Here is a 21,808-nt window from a genome sequence, read left to right as displayed (position 1 = left end):
AGCTTCTACACAGCAAAGGAAACTCTCAACAGAGTAAACAGACAACTTACACAATGGGAGAAAATTTTTGCAAACTATGCATCTAACAAAAGTCTAATACTCAGCAGCTATAAGGAACTTAAACAAATTCAAAAAAAAAACATTAAAAGGTGGGCAAAGGACATGAACAGGCACCTTTCAAAAGAAAACATACATGTGGTCAGCAATCATATAAAAAAACCTCAATGTAACTGATCGTTAGAGAAATGCAAATCAAAACTACAATGAGATACCATCTCACACCAGTCAGAATGGCTATTACTAAAAAGTGTTAAAATAACAGATACTAGCAAGGTTGCAGAGAAAAACGAATGCTTATACACTGTTAATGGGAGTGTAAATTAGTTAACCATCATGGAAGACAGTGTGGCAATTCCTCAAGGACATAAAGACAGAAATTCCATTTGACCTAGCAATCTCATTACTGGGTATATACCCAAAAGAATATACATTGTTCTATTATAAAGATGCATGCATGTGCATGTTCATTATAACACTATTCACAATAGCAAAGATATGGAATCAACCTAAATGCCCATAGATGATAGACTGGATAAAGAAAATGTGGTATATATACACCATGGAACACTACACAGCCATTAAAAAAAAAAAAAAAAAAACGTGATTATGTCCTTTGCAGGAACATGGATGGAGCACTAGAGGCCATTACCTTTAGCAAACTAATGCAGGAACAGAAAACCAAATATTGCATGTTCTCATTTATAAGTGGGAGCTAAATGATGAGAACACATGGATACATAGAGGGAATAACACACAATGGGGCCTTTCGAAGGGTGAAGGGTGGGAGGAGGGAGAGAACAAGGAAAAATAACTAATGGGTACTAGGCTTAATACATAGGTGATGAAATAATCTGTAAAACAAACTCCCATGATACAAGTTTACATATCTTACAAACATGCACATATACCCTTGAAATCAAAATAAAAGTTAAATTTAAAAAAAAAAAATAGAGAGACCTGAGGACTTAGACTAAGGTGCTCCTACATTTAGGTTAGAAGAAAAAAGTGAACAAAGTGGTACGTACAAGAAGGTTGACACAATAAGGTATGCCAAATGCTCCTGAAAATAAGAATTCAACAGTGAAATTTGAAACATGGAGGTCTCTATAACCTTGATAAGTATGTACAAGCTTACTTATACTTTGGGTGGAGAGTGAAGGACACAAAAACATAACATGGGGTAGCTGCAGGAGAAAATAGGAGATGAAAAGGCATGAACTGTGAGTATAAACAACAATTTTTTTGAGACGGAGTCTCACTTTGTTGCCCAGGCTGAAGTGCAATTGTGCAGTCTCAGCTCACTGTAACCTCTGCCTCCTGAGTTCAAGCAATCCACCCACCTCAGCCTCCCAAAGTGCTGGGATTACAGGCATGAGCCACTGTGCCCAGCCATAAAGAACTTTGTATACATTTTGCTGTGAAGGGGTTCATAGAAATGGGAGAGAAGCCTGATATGGTTTGGCCATGTCCCCACCCAAATCTCATCTTGAATTGTAACTCCCACAATTCCCACAAATTGTGGGAGGGACCCAGTGGGAGGTAATTGAATCATGGGGTTGGGTCTTTCTCATGCTGTTCTCATGATAGTAAATAAGTTTCACAAGATCTGATGGTTTTATAAAGAGGAGTTCCCCTGCACAAGCTCTCTCTCTTTGCCTGCCACCATCCACGTAGGATGTGACTTGCTCCTCCTTGCCTTCCGCCATAATTGTGAGACTCCCCAGCCACATGGTACTGTAGGTCCATTAAACCTTTTTTTCTTCCTGGTCTCAGGTATGTCTTTATCAGCAGTGTAAAAACAGACTAATACAGGACCACATGACAAGAACTGTGGCTTTATGTAGAAGAATGCATTCACTGCCAAATCATGGCCCAGAAAGCAGCCAGGAGAGGAAAGATCCCAACGTCTCCTTCCTCCCACTCACTAATCACCCACTAGTACCTTCCATTGGCCAAACTCAAACAGAAGTCAGAGGACAATAGAAGACAAGGTAAAGGGAGATGATAGATGAAGGGAATGGATTTTAAAGATGACAATAGTAGCAAACACTTATTGCGCATTTACGATGTGCTAGGCACTGTGAGAAATGCAATACACATATTAATTTATTTTTCCTGACAGCAATCATATAAGGTGAATACTTTTATTATCATCACCATTTTACAGAAAGTGAAACTGGGGCACAGAATGGCTATAAAATTTTCCTAAAATCATACAACTTGCAAGTGGCAGAGGAGCTAGAACACAAACCCAGAACATAAACCCAGGCAATCTGGCTCCAGAATCCATGCTCTTAACCCTTACACCAAACTGTTTAGCAGAAGATGTTTGTGTGCTAATGAAATAATTAAATAGGAAAATAAAAATTGATTTCAAATAGAGGAAGAATAATATTCCTTGAGTAAATGAGGAGAAGTCGGGACATAACCTGCCATGGATCTTCTCCATTTGTCCTTACAGATTATGTTTCTTCCATTATCTATCCTGTTCTGTGCCCCACGAGGCTGACCTCAACAGACTGTATCATCTAGCTCCCTTATCCTCTAGCTTCCAATTGGGGTCCACTAATGGGAGGCACCAGCAGGAAATCAGGGAAGAGAAGAAATCGGGGTTGGGATGTTCATTCCCCCAGCTCTCTTCCTACTGGGCCCTGATTTAGTGGCTTGTTCCTCTTTTAGCACTGATTTAGCAGTGGCTTTAGTTCCTCTTCCTAAAGCCATAGCTTCTGTCAGGCAGCCCCTTCAATAATACCATACTGTGTTACAATAACAGCTCGCTCTCCATGCTCCTTAAGCAGTCTCACTGTTCCTAGTTCCCCAGTGCTTCCATCCCTAGTTGGCCCTCTTAACTCTGCTCATACCTTTGTAATAGATCTTTCACTTAAATCTCTTTGAGAAGGCCTTCTCTGGCTGGGCACAGTGGCTCACGCCTGTAATCCTAGCAGTTTGGGAGGCCCGAGACGGGTGGATTGCCTGAGATCAGGAGTTCAAGACCAGCCTGAGCAACATGGTGAAACCCCATCTCTACTAAAATACAAAAAAAAAAAAAAAAAGTAGCTGGACGTGGTAGCATGCACCTGTAGTCCTAGATCCTTGGAAGACTGAGGCAGGAGAATTGCTTGAACCTGGGAGGTGGAGATTGCAGTGAGCTGAGATCATGCCACTGCACTCCAGCCTGGCAACAGAGTGAGACTCTGTCTCAAAATAAATAAATAAATAAATAAAACAAATAAAGAGAAGGCCTTCTCTTACCTGCTAGGACTATGACTGATACTCTAACCAAGTGGAGGATTTGACAGATAAGAGGAGAGAGTTTGTTCACTTTAATAAAAGGGAAGGCAGAATATATGGATGCAGATATAGGTAAGTTGGTAGATTAAGTGGTGAGAAGATGAGAAAGTTCTCTCTTGTTTGTTTTTATTGTCTCAATAAAATAAGAAGAAAGGTCAGCAGGTAATGTTGAAGAAGGTGAGGTATATTGCATTTGAGGAGAAAGAAGCTTTGAAAATGTTCCCTGGGAGAACAAGAAAGTGGACTGTCTGAGGAAGTATAATAGGCGTTTGGTCATAAATTTAAAGTGAAAACAGTTAACAGTATTTCTTCAGCTATATTTGTCTGCCTTGATGTACACACGGAGGAGACAGACACAGGTTGATCCAGAGGCTGATTTTTGCCCCCCAGTGAAGAGAAAAACAAAGAAATTGAAGATGCATGCAAATTGAGTAATCACAGTAATGAACCGTGTATTCTAAGTTTGGTGAGGGAGGATATGAAGACTTACAGTAGCTAATAAGCATGAAAATGTGTAGAGTCAATGATTTAATAGTAGTTGTGGGATCAAACAATTACTGATATGGGAAGTATAGAAATGAACTGGGTCAATAAGAGGAGGTGATAAGTGGTGGTCAGAGAGTGGGATATTTAAAAGTGAAATGTTAGAGCCTATTAATAATATTAAGATATAGCCTAAAACATAAGAGTGGGTGGCTAAGATGCTGTGGAGGAAGAAATTATTACTGGATAGGTGATCAAGGAACAAATCCAAAAACTACATTATCCACAAAGACAAAATAATGACGATAATACAAATTTGAGAGTACAAAATCATGTAGAATATTAGTGGTCCAGGCCAGGCACGGTGGCTTATTCCTGTAATCCCAGTACTTTGGGAGGCCGAGGCAGGTGGATCGCTTGAGGTCAGGAGTTCAAGGCCAGTCTGGGCAACATGGCGAAATTCCATTTCCAAAAAAAAAAAAAAAACACTTGTGCAGCAACTATTTCTGAAGCACAAGGCTTATTTTGGAAATTATTTTTGAATAACTTTTTTTCAAAACTCAAGGCTTTGCTGAAAGCATTTAATATGCAGTATAATTTGTTTCTGTGAGTTTTAAACTTTTAGGGACTCATGATTAAGGCATTTTGTAAGGACTGGCATACTCTGGAGTTTGCTGGCTCTAGGTACATTTGATGATTCGATTTGCAAATATATATTCCTGCAAAGAGAGTTCTAACCTTATGATTTTGTGAAGGCTTATTGTTTTGACAGCAAACTAGAAACTGAATATCAGCTAGAACCTGGGGAATAAAGAACTAGAAACCAGGGAACTTATATACATATGTGTGTGTGTGTGTGTATATGTGTGTGTGTGTATATATGAGTGTGTGTGTGTGTGTGTGTATGTTTTGTTTTGTTTGTTTTTAAACAGGGTCTCACTCTGTTGCGCAGGCTGGAGTGCAGTGGTGTGATCAGAGCTTGCTGCAGCCTCAACCTCCCAGGCTTAAGGAATCCTCCCACCTCAGCCTCCCAAGAAGTCAGAACAACACGCATGCACCACCATGACCAGCTTGTTGTTGTTGTTGTTGTTGTTGAGACAGGGTGTCACAATGTTACCCACGCTGGTCTTAAACTCCTGGCCTCAAGTGATCCTCCCACCTCAGCCTCTCAAAGTGCTGTGATTAGAGGTGTGAACCACCATGCCTGGTCTGAAATATATTCTATATGGTATGTCTGTAGGTTATTATTGAAATGTTTGGAATTCCTAACAGAGTCTAAGAAGTTCTGTGGTTTCTGAGCAGAGAACACTTTATGATGTCAAAGTGAAATGTTTCCTTAAGAAACTCTTAGGACCGGTGCTTGTAGATGAATGCTCCTCATTCTCTATCTCTTCTATCTTTTGCTACGAGCCAGAACTAACAGCATAAAGGAGAAGCCTATGAGATACTCATGGGATACTTTTTCTTCCACGCTCTTTCTTTTGGTTGGTCCTTTTAATCAACACTTGATACCAAACTGGAAAGGAGTATAAAGGTGAAAACCAGCACTAAGATCTACATGCCTCAGTAAAGTGGGGTCACAAATATAAGTTACGTCACACCACATACCTGCAAAGATAATGTGTTTTTTTAATGTGTTTATGATTTTTCTAGATGCTTCACAAGCTCTTAACCCCTGGTTAATTGGCAAAAGTAACCATCTAATCCAGTTTATTTTTTTTCTAATTTTAATTTTTATTTTTCTTTCAATAGTTTTGGGGAAACGGGTGGGGTTTACTGAATGGAAAAGTAATTTAGTGGTGATTTCTAAGATTTTGGTGCACCCATCACCTAAGCAGTGTACTTGGGTACACTATATCCAATGTGTAGTCTTTTATCTCTCACCCCTTGCCCTCTTGATGCCTCTGCATACAATGTTTGGTTTTCCATTCCTGAGTTACTTCACTTAGAATAATGATTCCAACCCCATCCAGGTTACTGTGAATGCCATTATTTCATTCCTTTCATGGCTTTGTAGTATTCCATGGTGGTGGTGGTGGGGTGTGTGTGTGTATAAAATGATACATATATAAAATGATATAGATATATAAAAGATACACACACATATATACACATATACATATATGTATGTATATGTATATGTATATATGTATGTATATACAGATATATGTATATGTATACATATATGTATGTGTATATATGTATACATATACATATATACGTATATATGTATATGTATGTGTATATGTGTACGTGTGTGTGTGTATATATATATCACATTTTCTTTATCCACTTGTTGGTTGATGGGCATTTAGGCTGGTTCACAGTTTTGCAGTTATAAATTGTGCTGCTACAGACATGCAGGTGCAAGTGTCTTTTTCATATAATGACATCTTTTCCTCTGGGTAGATAACCAGTAGTGGGATTGCTGGATCAAATGGTAGTTCTACGTTTAGTTCTTCAAGGAATCTTCCTTACTATTTTCCATAATGATTGTACTAGTCTACAACCCCACCAGCAGTGTAAAACTGTTACCTTTTCACATATCCATGCCAACATCTGTTATTTTTTAAATATGGCCATTCTTGCAGTAGTAAGGTGGTATCTCATTGTGGTTTTGATTTGCATTTCCCTGATCATTACTGATGTTGAGCATTTTTTCATATGTTTGTTGGTCTCTTCTATATCTTCTTTTGAGAATTATCTATTCATACCCTTAGCCCACCTTTTGATGGTATTACTTGTTTTCTTCTTGCTGATTTGTTTGCATTCCTTGTAGATTCTTGATATTAGTCCTTTGTCAAGTGTATAGATTGTAAAGATTTTCTCCCATTCTGTGGGTTGTCTGTTTACCCTGCTGATTATTTATTTTGCTATACAGAAGCTTTTTAGTTTAATTAAGTTCCATCTATTTTTCTTTGTTTTTGTTGCATTTGCTTTTGGGTTCTTGCTCATGAGGTCTTTGCCTAAGCCAATGTCTAGAAGGGTTTTTCCAACGTCATCTTCTAGAATTTTTATGGTTTCAGGTATTAGATTGAAGTCTTTGATCCATCTTGAGTTGATTTTTATATACAATGAGAGATGAGGATCCAGTTTCATTCTCCTGCATGTGGCTTGCCAATTATCCCAGAACCATTTGTTGAATAGGGTGTCCTTTCCCCACTTTATGTTGTTGTTTGCTTTGTCGAAGATCAGTTGACTGTAAGTATTTGGCTTTATTTCTGGGTTCTCTATTCTGTTCCATTGGTCTACATAAGGCCTACCTAACTTTTAAATTCCAATTTGGATGTCCTTTCTTTTTTCTCTTGTCTGATTGCTCTGATAGGACTTCCAATACTATGTTGACTAGAAGTGGTGGAAATGGGCATCCTTGTCTTGCTTTAGTTCTCAAGGGGAGGGTTTTCAACTTTTCCCCATTCAGTATAATGTTTGCTGTTGATTTGTCATACATGGTTTTTATTACCTTAAGGTATGTCCCTTCTGTGCTGATTTTGCTGAGAGTTTTAATCATAAAGGAGTGCTGGATTTTGTCAAATGCTTTCTCTCCATCTGTTGAGATGATTATGTGATATTTGTTTCTAATTCTGTTTATGTGATATATCACAGTTTTTTTTTTTTCTAAGACAGAATCTCGACAGAGTCCTAAGACAGAGTCCAGCCTGTCTCCCAGGCTGGAGTGCAGTGGCATGATCTTGGCTCACTGCAACCTCCACCTCCCAGGTTCAAGCTATTCTCCTGCCTCAGCCTCTGGAGTAGCTGGGACTACAGGTGTGTACCACCATGCCTGGCTCATCTTTTGTATATGTTTTTTGTAGCAACAGGGTTTCACCATGTTGATCAGGCTGGTCTTGAACTCTTGACCTCATGATCTACCCATCTCAGCCTCTCAAAGTGCTGGGATTACAGGCGTGAGCCGCCACACCCAGCCTGTATCATATTTATTGACTTTTGGATGTTAAACCATCCCTGTATCCCTGGTATGAAAACCACTTGATTATGGTGTATGATCCATTTGATATGCTCTTGGATATTGTTAGCTAGTATTTTGTTGAGGATTTTTGCATCTATTTTCATCAGGGATATTGGTCTGTAGTTTTCTTTTTTTGTTATGTATTTTCTGGGTTTTGGTATTAGGGTGATAGTGGCTTCACAGAATGATTTAGGAGGATTCCCTCTTTATCTTTTGGAATAGTGTCAATAGGACTGGTACCAATTCTTTGAATATCTGATAGAATTCAGCTGTGAGTCCATTTGGTTCTGCACTTTTTTTGTTGGTAACTTTTTAATTACCCTTTCAATCTCACTACTTGTTATTGGTCTGTTCAGAGTTTCTATTTATTCCTGATTTAATCTAGAAGGGTTGTATATTTCTTGGAATTTATCCATCTCCTCTACATTTTCTAGTTTGTCCACATAATGGTGTTCATAATAGTCTTGAATGATCTTTTTTGTTTCCGTGGTATCAGTTGTAATAGCTCCCATTTCATTTATAATTGAGTTCATTTAGATCTTCTCTCTTTTCTTGGTTAGTCTCACAGTCTATCAATTTTGTTTATCTTTCATATAACCAACTTTTTGTTTCATTTATCTTTTGTATTTTTTTGTTTCGATTTCATTTAGTTCTGCTCTGATCTTTGTTACTTCTTTTTTCTGTTAGGTTTGGGTTGGTTTTTCTTTGTTTCTCTAGTTCCTTCAGGTGTGACCTTAGATTGCCTACTTATGCTCTTTCAGACTTTTTGATGTAAGCATTTAATGCTATGAACTTTCCTCTTAGCACTGCTTTTGCTGTGTCCCAGAGGTTTTGATAAGCTGTATCACTACTATTGTTCAGTTCAAAGAATTTTTTAATTTCCATCTTGATTTCACTGTTGACCCAAAGATTATTCAGGAGCAGATTCTTAAATTTCCATGTATTTGTATAGTTTTGAGGGTTCCTTTTGGAGTTAATTTCCTGTTTTATTTCAGTGTGTTCTGAGAGGGTACTTGATAAAATTTTGATTTTCTTAAATTAATATTGAGACTTGTTTTGTGGCCTATCCTATGGTCTATCTTGGAGAATGTTCCATGTGCTGATAAGTAGAGTGTATATTCTGCAGTTTTGGGGTAGAATGTTCTGTAAATATTGGTTAAGTTCATTTGTTCCGGGTATAGTTTAAGTCCATTGTTTCCTTGTTGACTTTCTGTCTTGATGACTTCTCTAGTGTTGTCGGTGGAGTATTGAAGTCCCCCACTATTACTGTGTTGCCATCTATCTCATTTCTTAGGTCTAGTAATAATTGTTTTATAAATATGGGAGCTCCAATGTTAGGTGCATATATATTTAGGATTATTATATTTTCTTGTTGGATGGATCTTTTTATCATTACATAATGTCTTGGTCTTTTTCAACTGTTGTTTTAAAGTCTGTTTTGTCTGATATCAGAATAGCTACTCCTGCTCACTTTTGGTTTCCATTTTCATAGGGTATCTTTTTCCACACCATTACCTTAAGTGAGTTCTTATGCATTAGATGAGTCTCTTGAAGAGAGCAGATACTTGGTGGGTAGATTTTTATCCATTCTGCCATTCTGTACTTTTTAAATGGAGCATTTAGGTCATTTACATTCAACATTAGTACTGAGATGTGAGGTACTGTTTTATTCATCATGCTAGTTGTTGCCTGAACATCTTGGGGTTTTTCTTTGTGTTAGTGTTTAATAGAACCTGTAAGATTTATGCTTTAAGGAGGTTCTATTTTGGTGTTTTCAAGATTTTGTTTCAGGATTTAGATCTCCTTTTAGCATTTCTTGCGGTGCTGACTTGGTAGTGATGAATTCTCTCAACAATTTGTTTGTCTGAAAAATGACCTTATCTCTCCTTCCTTTATAAAGCTCAGTTTTGCTGGATACAAAATTCTTGGCTGAAATTTACTGTGTTTGAGGAGGCTAAGGATAGGACCCCAGTCCCTTCTGGCTTATAGGGTTTCTGCTGAGAAATCTGCTATTAATCTGATAGGTTTTCCTTTATAGGTTACCTGATGCTTTTGCCTCACAGCTCTTGAGATTCTTTCCTTTGTTCTTGACTTTATATAACCTGATGACTATGTGACTGGGTGATGATCTTTTTGTGATGAATTTATCAGGTGTTTTTTGAGCTTCTTGAATTTGGATGTTTAGATCTCTGGTGAGGCCAGGTAAGGTTTCCTCGAGTATGCTTTCCAAACTTTTAGATTTTTCGTCTTTCTCAGGAATACCAATTATTCTTAGGTTTGGTTAATATAATCACAAATTTCTTGGAGGCTTTGTTCAAATTTTTTTTCTTTGTCTTTGTTGGATTAGGTTACTTTGAAAGCCTTGTCTTCAAGCTCTGACATTCTTTTTCCTACTTGTTCAATATTATTGTTGAAACTTTCTGGTGCATTTTGTATTTCTCTAAGCATGACTTTCACTTTCAGAAGTTGTGATTGTTTTTTCTTTATGATATCTATTTCTCTGGAGTATTTTTCATCCATATCCTGTATTGTTTTTTAAATTTATTTAAGTTAGTTTTCCCCTTTCTCTGGTATCTCCTTGAGTAGCTTAATTATCAACCTTCTAAATTCTTTATCTGGCAATTCAGAGATTTTTTTTTTAATTATTGATTTGAATCCATTGCTGAGGAGCTAGAGTGGTCTGTTAGGGGTGTTGTAAAACCTCATCTTGTCATATTTTCTGATTCCTTCTCATTTGGGTAGACTATTTCAGCGGAAAAATCTGGAACTCAAGGGCTGCTATTTAGATTCTTTTGCCCCATGGGGTGGTCCCTTGATGTGGTACACTCCCCCTTCCCCTAGGGATGAGGCTTGCTATAAGCCAGATTGCAGTGACTGTTATTACTCTTCTGAGTCTAGCCACCCAGTAGGGCTACAAGGCTCCGAGCTGGTGCTGCGGAATGTCTGCAAAAAGTCCTGTGATACGATCCATCTTCAGGTCTCCCAGCTGTGGATACCAGCGCCTGCTCTGTTGGAGGTGGCAGGGGAGTGAAATAGACTCTGTAAGAGTCCTTGATTGTAGATATGTTTAGTGTGCTGGCTTTCTCAAATGCTGGTTATGCTAGCAGTGAAGTTGTCATGTGGACAGATTCAGGACCACTGGTTAGCCAGGATGTTGCAGGGTACGTGGAATTAGCTGTTGTTTTCCTCTTCCTTGGGGCAGGGTTATTCCGTCATTGAGTTGCTGCAATGTCCTGAGTTGGTCAGACTACAGCCAGAAGGTGGTGCTTTCAAGAAAGCACCAGCTGTGATAGAAGAGGGGGGATATAAGCTTGCCCTAAGTTGACCAAGATGAGCATTCAGGTTTCTCAAGTAATGGGCAGGGTCATAAAGCTCCCAAGAGTTTATGTCTTTCGTGATCCACTACTGGGTATAGAGAAATACTATCAAGTCAGGGCAGGGTTAGGCAGATCTGAGCTCAGACTCTCCTTGGGTGGGGCTTGCTGCAGCCACTGTGGGGGGGGGGGGGGGGGGGGGTTTTCGGGCCAATGGGGTTAAATTCCAAAGGGGATTATGGCTGCCTCTGTCACTAGGAAAGTGGGGGAAAGCCAGTAGCCATAGGCCCCACCCAGCTCTCACCCAGTTGGTGAGGCTGGTCTCACTCCCATCTAACACCACTGAGTTTGTCTCCAGGCAGCCTGCACAGGGGACTCAGACCTAGCCCCAGGTTATAAGTTTCCCAGCTGAGAAAGCAAGCAGGGCTTTCAGGTCACACCCCTCCCCATCTGCCCACATTGTCCTCCATGACTCCTCCTCTACTTTCTGCAGCTTGCCCCCACATTCTGCTCAAGAGAGTTTGTGCCCAGTCAAAATTACTATAAAAATCACAATTACTTTTACATACTATCTAAACATTTTTAATATAGTATAATAATATGAATTTGACCAGCTCAAGAAACTTCTTATGATTTTATCTGTTTAATCCAAATAACCATTTATTTCAAAGGATTCATCACAATTATACTTATTTAATATCTTATTTGTTTAATGTGGTAGACAATGAGCTACGTGAAAATAAAGTATACATCTCTCTCACCACTAAAACCCCAGAGCCTAATGTGGTGTCTCTTTGATAGTGGGAGATCAAATGTATTTTTTCAAATGAAAGAAATTTAATGAAGAATTGTTCATCCCATGCCAGATTTGGCTGAATTAGGACTGGTCCCTGCATTCAAGAAGCTCACAGTCTGCTAAGGGAGACCAACATGTAATCAATAAACAATAGTACAATATAATAAGTGGTGTGCCAGAAATATAAACAAACACCATAGAAACATAAGGGAGGACATGATTCATTCTGCTTAAAGGTAGAAAATATTAAGAAGTTTTTGACCAAGTAATAAATACTCATTTCCTTGGGATACATGTTTATACTAAGAAATAATGTCTATAACACCTTCTGTTAACTTTATTAGTTCCACAGTTCCACAAAACATATTCTATATTGACAATTTTTTTTAGATATTACTATGCTATTTCAGGACATCTCGAAAGGGCTTATTCCTAAAATAATCTTTTAGAATATTTTTATATTCATATATATATACACACATAAATTCGCTGAAAGCAGTTCAACAACAAAAAGTTAAATTCAAGGCTATAATAACAATACTACTAGTTTTTTCGCTATAGGAAAACCTAGATGAGAAAGCCTATTGCTTTTTTGTCAGCTACCACATATTAGTTATAGTGATCATCACCACATTTTCATTTATTATGTACTTAACAGAAATCACTAGATCGTTTCATGCTCCCAACAAAAGCTTTGGGGTTTCACTATCTCACTATATAGGAAAGTCTCATATGCTCTCAAAATAAATGATCTTTTTCTTATATTAGCTACAGCACAAATAATAGCATCCTTCATTTAGAAACAACCAGCCTTACACTCATCTAAAGCACATAAATTTAGTTAAATGGTGCCATCTGGTGACATAAATCTTACAGTAAATATAAAAGTCCAGAGTCAGAGTCCAGAATAATATCCAACCCTCTTGATGGCATCCAACCCAAAGCATCTAATTTAACTTAAGAAATATTGGATCCTGCCTGACATGAAACACACAACTAATCAAACTCAGTATATGGCAGTTTAACAAAGGGAATTATAACAATTGTTTGAGCCACATTTTATGCTCACCACTCATGTTTTTCAAGTCTTTGGAAGAGACTTATGTCTAACAGGATGCCCTATACAACTCTTTAGAAGACATTTTAAAAGCATAAATATCAAGGACATTTTGAATCCCTGTTCCAGGCAGATCCATTTCCTCACTCTCCTTTGAACACATATCTATGTGTATAATTTCCAACACTTCAAAATGTCACTTCCTTAAGAAAGCTGTCGGCCAGGCGCAGTCACTCACGCCTGTAATCCCAGCGCTTTGGGAGGCTGAGGCGTGTGAATCACGAGCTCAGGAGTTCAAGATCAGCCTGGTCAACATGGTGAAACCTCATCTCTACTAAAAAATATACAAAAATTAGCTGGGCGTGGTGGCACACGCCTGGAGTCCCAGTTACTCAGGAGGCAGAGGCAGAAGAATCACCTGAATGGGAGGTGGAGGTTGCAGTTAGCCAAAGATCGAGTCACTGCACTCCAGCCTGGGCGACAGAGCTAGAAACTCTACTTCTTCTTTGTATATAAACTACTTATGAAATTTTGTTTAATGCTTGTCTTCCCAGTTTGTATCATAGTGTTTGGCAAAGTGTTCAATAAATATATTGCGAATGAATGAATGTGTGAATGGATGGTGAAAACATCCTTCTCTACTGTCTTTTCTAATGCAAATCCTATTAGTGACAAGGCTCAGCTGAAGTTTATATTTTATATAAAACCTTCCCTAGCAACACCAATGTACAGTAAAAGCCCATGCTTCTCCTAATACCACTTTGGACTAGCCCCCAAAATTTAGTCCTCCACTGTATGATGTGTTGTACTTTTTTTCATGTACATAAATATTACTTTCTTAATTGACCTTAAACTCCCTAAGTGTAGGCATTTGGTCTTAATAGCATCCATCTGCATAAGTCTATGTAAATAGGTAAACACTTCATAAATACTTTGATAATTATTATTACTCAATTGCAATAACTAAAACACTTGTACTCTTTTTATTTAAATAAGTATTGCAAAAAAAAATAAGTAGAAACATAATAGACCTTAGCAACTAAGAATTTCACATTCACTGTTTTGAACAGTCAAGACTTATTTAAAGATTCATAATATGTAATTTGTTTGTTTCACCTGAACCACATGCTTTGAGGTTGTGAGTGGCAGCAAGTATTACCTAGTAAATGCCTCTCTCACATGAGCCAGTAACAACATATCAATGTAGCTTTATCCACAGAGATACTTTTGTATTGTAACATAGAATTCTATCCATAGAATAATTATTATAACATAAGTAGAAACTATCTTGTAACATAAATAGAAACTATCATTAATTATCCAAAGAGAAAAAAAAATCTCTTAAATGTTTTAGAATTCTATTGTAAGGCCGGGTGTGGTGCCTCATGCCTGTAACCCCAGCACTTTGGAATGCCAAGGTGGGAGGATCACTTGAGCCCAGGAGTTCAACACCAGCCTGGGCAACATGGTGAAGTCTCCTTTCCACAAAAAAATACAAAAATTAGCCAGGTATGATTGTGCACATCAGTAGTCCCAGGTACCAGGGAGGCTGAGGTGGGAGGATTGCTTGAGCCCAGAAAGCAGAGGTTGCAGTGAGCCAAGAATGCACCACTGCATTCCAGGCTGGGCAACAGACAAGACTGTCAAAAGAAAGAAAGAAAAGAAAGAAAAGAAAGAGAAGGAAGGAAGGAAGGAAGGAAGGAAGGAAGGAAGGAAGGGAGAAAGAGAGAAAGAGAGAGAGAGACAGAAAGAAAGAAAGAAAGAAAGAAAGAAAGAAAGAAAGAAAGAAAGAAAGAAAGAAAGAAAGAAAGAAAGGAAGGAAGGAAAGAAAGATAAGAAAGAAAAGAAAGAAAAGGAAAGAGAAAGAAAGAAAGAAAGAAAGAGAGAATAAAAAGAAAATTAAAAATAAAAAGATATGCTACCGTATTTTTAAAAAGAAAATTGGATGCCATAATGATAATTGTGAGTTTATGGATTACAAAGTACTCAAGATATGTCCCAGAATGATAATGGCTCATTATAGTTGTTAAAGATTAAATCAAATCTTATAAAACACAAGAAGGGAAAAAATGCCACTGTCATATTCTCCCAAGTTTAGTAATAATATTCACACACTGTTAACATATTGCTTTCCTTGAATGGCCAAATACCTAACCATTTAGAACATATGTTCTCAAATTTTAACATGCCTCAGAATCACCTGGAAGGATTAGTAAAGTACCATTTGCTGAGCCCTACTTCCAGAGTTTCTTATTCAGTCAGTAGGTCTAGGGTGAGAACCAAGAATTTGCAATTCTAACCAAGTTCACAGGCAACTAGTGCTGCAGTCCAAGAACCACATCTTGAGAACCTCTGTTTTTGAAGATTACAGCCCAGTTGTTCCACCATTAGTCTTTATATGGGTTAACAAAAAAAGATATAAATAAACTAAAAGAATAATAAATACAGCCAAGTTGCTCCAAATTCACACAACAACTGTAAGGGCCTTCACACTTGCTATTTAAATAATCCTTCACTTCCTTATGATCAGATGGCAAAAAATATACATTATGATGAATAATTAAGACCAAAACAGCCATGATATTTTCAAAGAGATGTTATTTTGAAATAAAATTATTACATTAGAATTACTATTAGGAAAATATGTAGGGTTTTTTTTTTACTCAAACTCTTATACATATTTCTTTTATAAACCTTACCATCTTTATAATTGAATAATAATTAATACTGTGTTTAATTTCTCTTTTCCCTTACTTGTCCATAAGGGTATTGACTGTCCTTTATAACTTACTGTTGTATCCCTATTGCACAGCACAATGTCCAACACATAACTGGCATTTTTAAAAGAAGTGTTGATAAATGAATAAAAATTTATTAAAAGTTTATTATAATTATTAAAGGTCCACATTATCGGTGTATAGAAAGGGGCAGAAATATATTAAATTTACCATAAGGCAATGTGGTAAATGCTTTTTAGTAATATGAACAAAATGCTATGAGACACAATGAAAGGGTTAGTTAAAGCTGCCAGCAAGTAGGAATGTGTTAGAAGGCTTCAACAAAGAGATGATAAATCCCAGTATGTAATACATCTGCTGTATCACCCCTATTGCTAGTAATCTCAAAAATCCACAAGGTTCTCTGTTAAGATTTAAGGAAATGAAATGTCCTCTATTCTAACACAAAGTCTAACATGTAAGGTTTAACAGCCTCCATAAAATAAGATAAGCCCTTTTCTAAGATTTTGCCACTGGTAGAGTTTTTTAAAAGTATCATTTACTGCTTGTTCTCCTCTAATTTCCCTCTAATTTCTCTCCCAAAAATTCCCCCTCACACAATGGGAAGAAATATAAGGCAAGAAGTTAGATAAACAAGCCTAATATTTTAGAAGGGTTGAAATCTGTGAAATATATCTATAGTTATTTCCATACTTTATAAGTAATGACTAAAGAATAACACATAATTTTCAATAAGCTACAAAGAACATTTGTGTTACATATCTAAAATTTAACTAACCCATAATATTATTTATTTAAAGTCTTCAAAAACAAGTATTGTGGTAATATAGTTCTTTAAAAATTAAAAGTCAATTTAGAATTACAAAAATAATTTTAAAAAATGATTCAAAACCAGGCGCGGTGGTGTACGTCTGTAATTCCAGCACTTTGGGAAGCCAAGGCAGGCAGATCACGAAGTCAGGAGTTTGAGACCAGCGTGACCAACATGGTGACACTCCATCTCTACTAAAAATAAAAAAAGTAGCCAAGAGTGGTGGTGTGCACCTGTAATCCCAGCTACTCAGGAGGCTGAGGCAGGAAAATCGCTTGAACCCAGGAGGCAGAATTTTCAGTGAGCCAATATCGCACCACTGCACTCCAGCCTGGGCGACAGAGTGAGACTCTGTCTCAAAAAAATAATAATAATAATAATTCATCTTGCTTCTTTATCACCTAACTGAAGAACTGAAGAATAAATAACCTAATAAAAGTGGCTTGAAAATCTTAATGTTTTATATATTCTAAATAAAAGAGATTTACATATTCTAAATTAATTTGTAAAATATCACGGAATTCCAATTCCATCTAAATGTGCAGCTTCTAGCATATCGCCATTTTAGGTTTGTTTTGTTTTGGTACATTAATGAACACTGATTATTATTATCTTATTTAGCTATTCTAAACAAAGAGACATAAATTAATCATAAAATATTATGAATTCCAGTTCCCTTATTTTCAAATTCTGGAAAGTGTTGATGCTATAATCATCTTAAAACTTTATTCATTTGGATAAATGTTTCCTTAGTATTACCACAAGATGTCACTCTAAGCCTAGCATCTAAATGTGCAGCATCTAGCATATTGCTGTTTCAGGTTTTTTTTTATTTTTTGCATTTGGTATGGGTACACTAACGAACACCAACTACTGTCTTTCAAAAACTTAAAGTGATTTTTTCCACTTTCAGTTACTGGCAAATAAAAAATCAAAACAAATAATACAGGGACTCTAGAAGAAAGGAGGAAGAAAGTTAATCAAACAGTTCATCATTCTCCATGCTTATCAGGTATCTTGTTACTTACCATAAAAGCAATGTATCTAACCATTGAATTTTATTTGATTTTACTTTATTTTTTAAAATATCAAAAATTAATGAATGTTACTTTTATAATCAAAGTTATGTTATCACAGAACTCATTTATAAAAATCTTTTACACACTGTAATACCAGTGACAGTTATGTACACAGAATTCCTCAAAGAATATACCATCTAAAACATGCTAGTATTTTTTTAAGCATATGATGAAGGACCACAAAAGGAAGACATTATTCATTTTATGGTGATGCTTTTCAGCTGGGGGCAGTGGCTCACGCCTGTAATCCAAATACTTTGGGAGGTTGAGATGGGAGGATCACTTGAGCCCACGAGTTCAAGACCAGCCTGGGAAACATAGAGAGACCCTAGCTCTACTAAGAATTGACAAATAAAGGCCAGGTGCGTTTGGTTCATGCATGTAATCCCAGCACTTTGGGAGGCCCAGGTGGGTGGATCATGAGGTCAGGAAATCAAGACCATCCTGGTCAGCATGGTGAAACCCCCTCTCTACTAAAAATACAAAAAAAATTAGCCAGGTGTGGCAGCACGCACCTGTAATCCCAGCTACTCGGGAGGCTGAGGAAGGAGAATTGTTTGAACCCAGGACGCAGAGGCTGCAGTGAGCCGAGATCGCGCCACTGCACTCCCGCCTGGGCGACAGAGCGAGACTCCATCTCAAAAATAAATTTAAAAAATAAAATAAAATAGAGTGATGATTTTCATCTGTAGAGAGAGGGACTGGTTTCCTTGTCACATGTAAATATTACAGCATGTTCTGCAGTAATAGTATTTTATTATCCATTTGTGTTTTCTACATTATGATTCCCTTCTATTTCTACAGCTAATGAGAGTCGCGCAAGGTACTATTTCAATGTGTTGGCTATGTATTGGCCAGAACAATGGGTGAAACCACTATCTTCCATTACTTGTAACAGAAAAAAAAAGGGTAGGGTGGGGTGGCGGAGTTGGTTCAAACAGAATGCAAATTATAGACCATAACAATGCCCTATATGTCAATGACTCCCTACCTATCCTTTACAAAGATATACATCTTCTCTAGGATGCACAAGTCTACATGGCTTTTCTTCTTTTGTGTCCTTAAAGAAAACGCACAGTGAGACCACTCAAACATTCAATAATAACAGATTACTAATCAGTACATAGGTGCCCACATTTAATTCAATAGAAAATTATGTTTTGTTGTATAATGTTGCTCTATTGTTTGCATTCTGGTTTATCCTAAAATGACTTCTAAAGACCAGCTGAAGTAAATCTATCCATTCAAAGCTGGGCACTGGGATTACTTACATAACAGCTTTTTACAGATTATCATTGCCTCTAATTTTACTAGAGAAATTCAAACTACACTATTGGCTTTAAGCCAAGATATTTATCATTCACTTAAAATAATGGCAAAATACAATTCTTTGTCACTCATTTGTCTTTGTATTCCCTAGGTAATGGTGTTACATTATCAAATGATTATAATATTAAAAATATAGTAGAGCTATCTAAAGTATCCAACAATACCCTTTCTAAATCAAGTTCTCAAAAATTCAAACTCTCAAAAAACTTAGCCAGTCTTAAGTAAACACATCATACAAATCTGTTAAGATACACTGCCATTTAGTTAATGACCTTTTACTAATTATCAACTATTAATAACACTATTCATTTTAGTTGAAAATTTGATGTTTAAAAATGTTCTCAAAAATATTATCTTTAATGAATATAAGGTTTATTCAAATTCTGTAAAACTCCATTTAGAATTGTTTTTATTTAATACCAGCTAAGATGATTACAGTTGTGTCATTAATTCTTGCTAGCCACAATAAAATCGTTTTTAAAAGTTAATCCACAGGCAAAATAATCCTATAAAGCTTTATACTTCTATTTTTATTCAATAGACTGATTTTCAAATTTTCAAAATTGAATAATTTTTTAAATTACATTCAAACTATAAAGTTGGAGTTTTTATCAAAAAGTACATATATTTATAATAAAAACAAAGTATTTTCATAATTAAGCCTTGTAAGTTCCTATTTTTCGATTTTTCATCAATAATAACCAGCATGAAAAAGCAAAGAAAATATCTAGCAGACTCAATTATTTCTTTAAAATTATTTAAAATCAGTTATTCATTTAAATCCAGTAAAATATATTGTATAATTGAGTGGGTTTTTCATTGTTTTCGTTAGTTGGTTGTTTTTTTGGGAAAATTATTTGTTTATTTATATATTTTGCTAATTTATTTTACTTCCTAAAATATGAAAAAAGAATTAAAAGCTATTTCCATAAATATAAGAGATGTATGTATAAAAACATATATAAATAAACCATATCCTTAATGTTCTTTACAATCTTTAACAAATAGAATAAACATAAGATTAAACATTATATGGTAAGCTTCATGACAAATTGGTAAGAATTCCAAAGCATTGAGATTTTCATCAATAAACTTTTCAATTCTGGATCATAAACTTTCCTAAGACAAGCAAGAAAGATGAAAAGATGTTTTTATTTTTGTTTTAAGAAGAGAGTAAAAGTATAGCTTTGATTCTGAGTAGAATGTGAACCATCATTGTTATGTTACACAATTCCTTCTCTGGAGGAAGACAACTTCCTTCTCTAGCATATTTGTCCTCAATGTTTTATAACGAACTACTCAGGGTTTTCTTCTGTGTAAACTTTTCTTCCCATACAAAACATTCTTTCAATATTTATATCTTTCAATAACCTCTTTTTATTTATATTTTCAAACAATTCCTTTCTAGGTTAACCTTATATAAGAAAAAGGAAAAAAAAAAATTCTTCCATTTCTGTATTAAAGAAAATTATCCCAGTTTGAAACTTGGTTGACATCAGGTTCTTCAACCACATTATTCAAACTATCAAGCCCAATTCTGACCATTAAAATGATTAATAATTATCATAATACATACCTAGCAAAGCTTGGAATAAGCTGCTCTTAAAGATACCCATCACCTTTTTAACTGCATTTTTCAACAACTGCTCCTCTGGTTTCCTTAATTTTTTGCAGTATTCTTCCAGTAATGATAAAGCTCGGTCAGTATCTGAAAAACATGATATTATTATTATATTTTATGGTCTTAGCAAAATAGAAAGCTAACATTAAACTATTCTATAATTGTGTTCCTAACTTAATGACATGAAATAACTTAATAAGATAATCATAATTTCTATAAACTACCATATGAAATTAATAATTATACTGAATGGCCAATTTCAACAATCCAGTTTTATTTATATAGTCCTGTCTTCCAAAAGAATCTCTAACTGTAAAGCAAAACAAAGAATTCAATCCTGGCCACAATGTTCAGGTTAGATATAATTCTCTCTTGTCAGAGACACTTATCTTAAAATTAATGACTTCCTGCAAAATAATATCCAACTTCCTTAACATGAACTTTGAGGCCTCCCTCCCATGATCAAATATTTTCAGCCTTACTTCCCATATATAGTCCACACTCTCCAAACATGCATACAGTGCCTAAGTCATACTGGATTACTCACTTTTCCCTTCCATTTTTCTCTACACACATGCATGCAAAGACACCCACACACATACACACATGCACACATGTGCATACTTTCTCTCTACCCCACCTCTCTCTTTCTCTCTCTCTCTCTCTCTCTCTCTCTCTACTTTTTCTCACCTCTGTACTTTCCTTTTCTCCTACTGTTCCCTGTGCTGGCATATCTTCCCCTATACCACTATATATACCCCCTAGAATCAGTGTGCTATCTTGAAAAGGGGTTCTTGTCAGGTAAATCTGGGTATGACCCAGATCTTACTTACTAGCTGCGTGTGACCTTTAACAAGTTCCTTAACCTCTCTGAGCTTCAGTTTCCTCACATGTATTACGATTAAATGACACAATATATGCACAATCCCTAGCACACAGAAAATAATCAAGTAAGTCAACTGAACACCTACTTTCTCTTCAATTAGATCTAACTCAAATGTTCTCTCTTCCATAAAGCCATCTCTGATGGTTAAAATTAATCACTATCTCCTCTTCTTCTAAACCATTTTGCCTATATGAATTTATTGGCAGTCTTAATCCATATCTTACTATTTTATGACCTCTTGAATAATGTCTTCATCCTTCACAAGACAAAACATCCTTGAAAAGTCACTAGAGTTATACAAACTTTGTGTTTAGGTGATAATTGTCTGAATTTTAAAAGCCCTCCTTCCCTTCCAATCTACCACTTTCAAAAA

At 36.2% G+C, this 21,808-nt stretch overlaps 1 protein-coding gene across 7 annotated transcripts in view; it reads right to left on the bottom strand.

Annotated features, from left to right (window-relative positions):
* DLG2 (discs large MAGUK scaffold protein 2) overlaps positions 1 to 21,808 on the bottom strand; it is a 2,166,350-nt gene that overhangs the window by 2,091,465 nt on the left and 53,077 nt on the right. For all 7 annotated transcript variants that reach the window (XM_031653896.1, XM_017949244.3, XM_017949248.3 and 4 more), the window contains one exon: positions 20,505 to 20,636. In XM_031653896.1, the coding sequence (XP_031509756.1) occupies positions 20,505 to 20,544 (40 nt within the window). In that variant the 5' untranslated portion in view covers positions 20,545 to 20,636. The remainder of the gene's footprint in view (positions 1 to 20,504; positions 20,637 to 21,808) is intronic.

The sequence above is a fragment of the Papio anubis genome, chromosome 12 (assembly GCF_008728515.1).
Source record: "Papio anubis isolate 15944 chromosome 12, Panubis1.0, whole genome shotgun sequence".
Classification (NCBI taxonomy): Eukaryota; Metazoa; Chordata; class Mammalia; order Primates; family Cercopithecidae; genus Papio; species Papio anubis.
The sequence above is the reverse complement of the archived record's forward strand: the minus strand, read 5'-3'. Positions and strand labels throughout refer to the sequence as shown.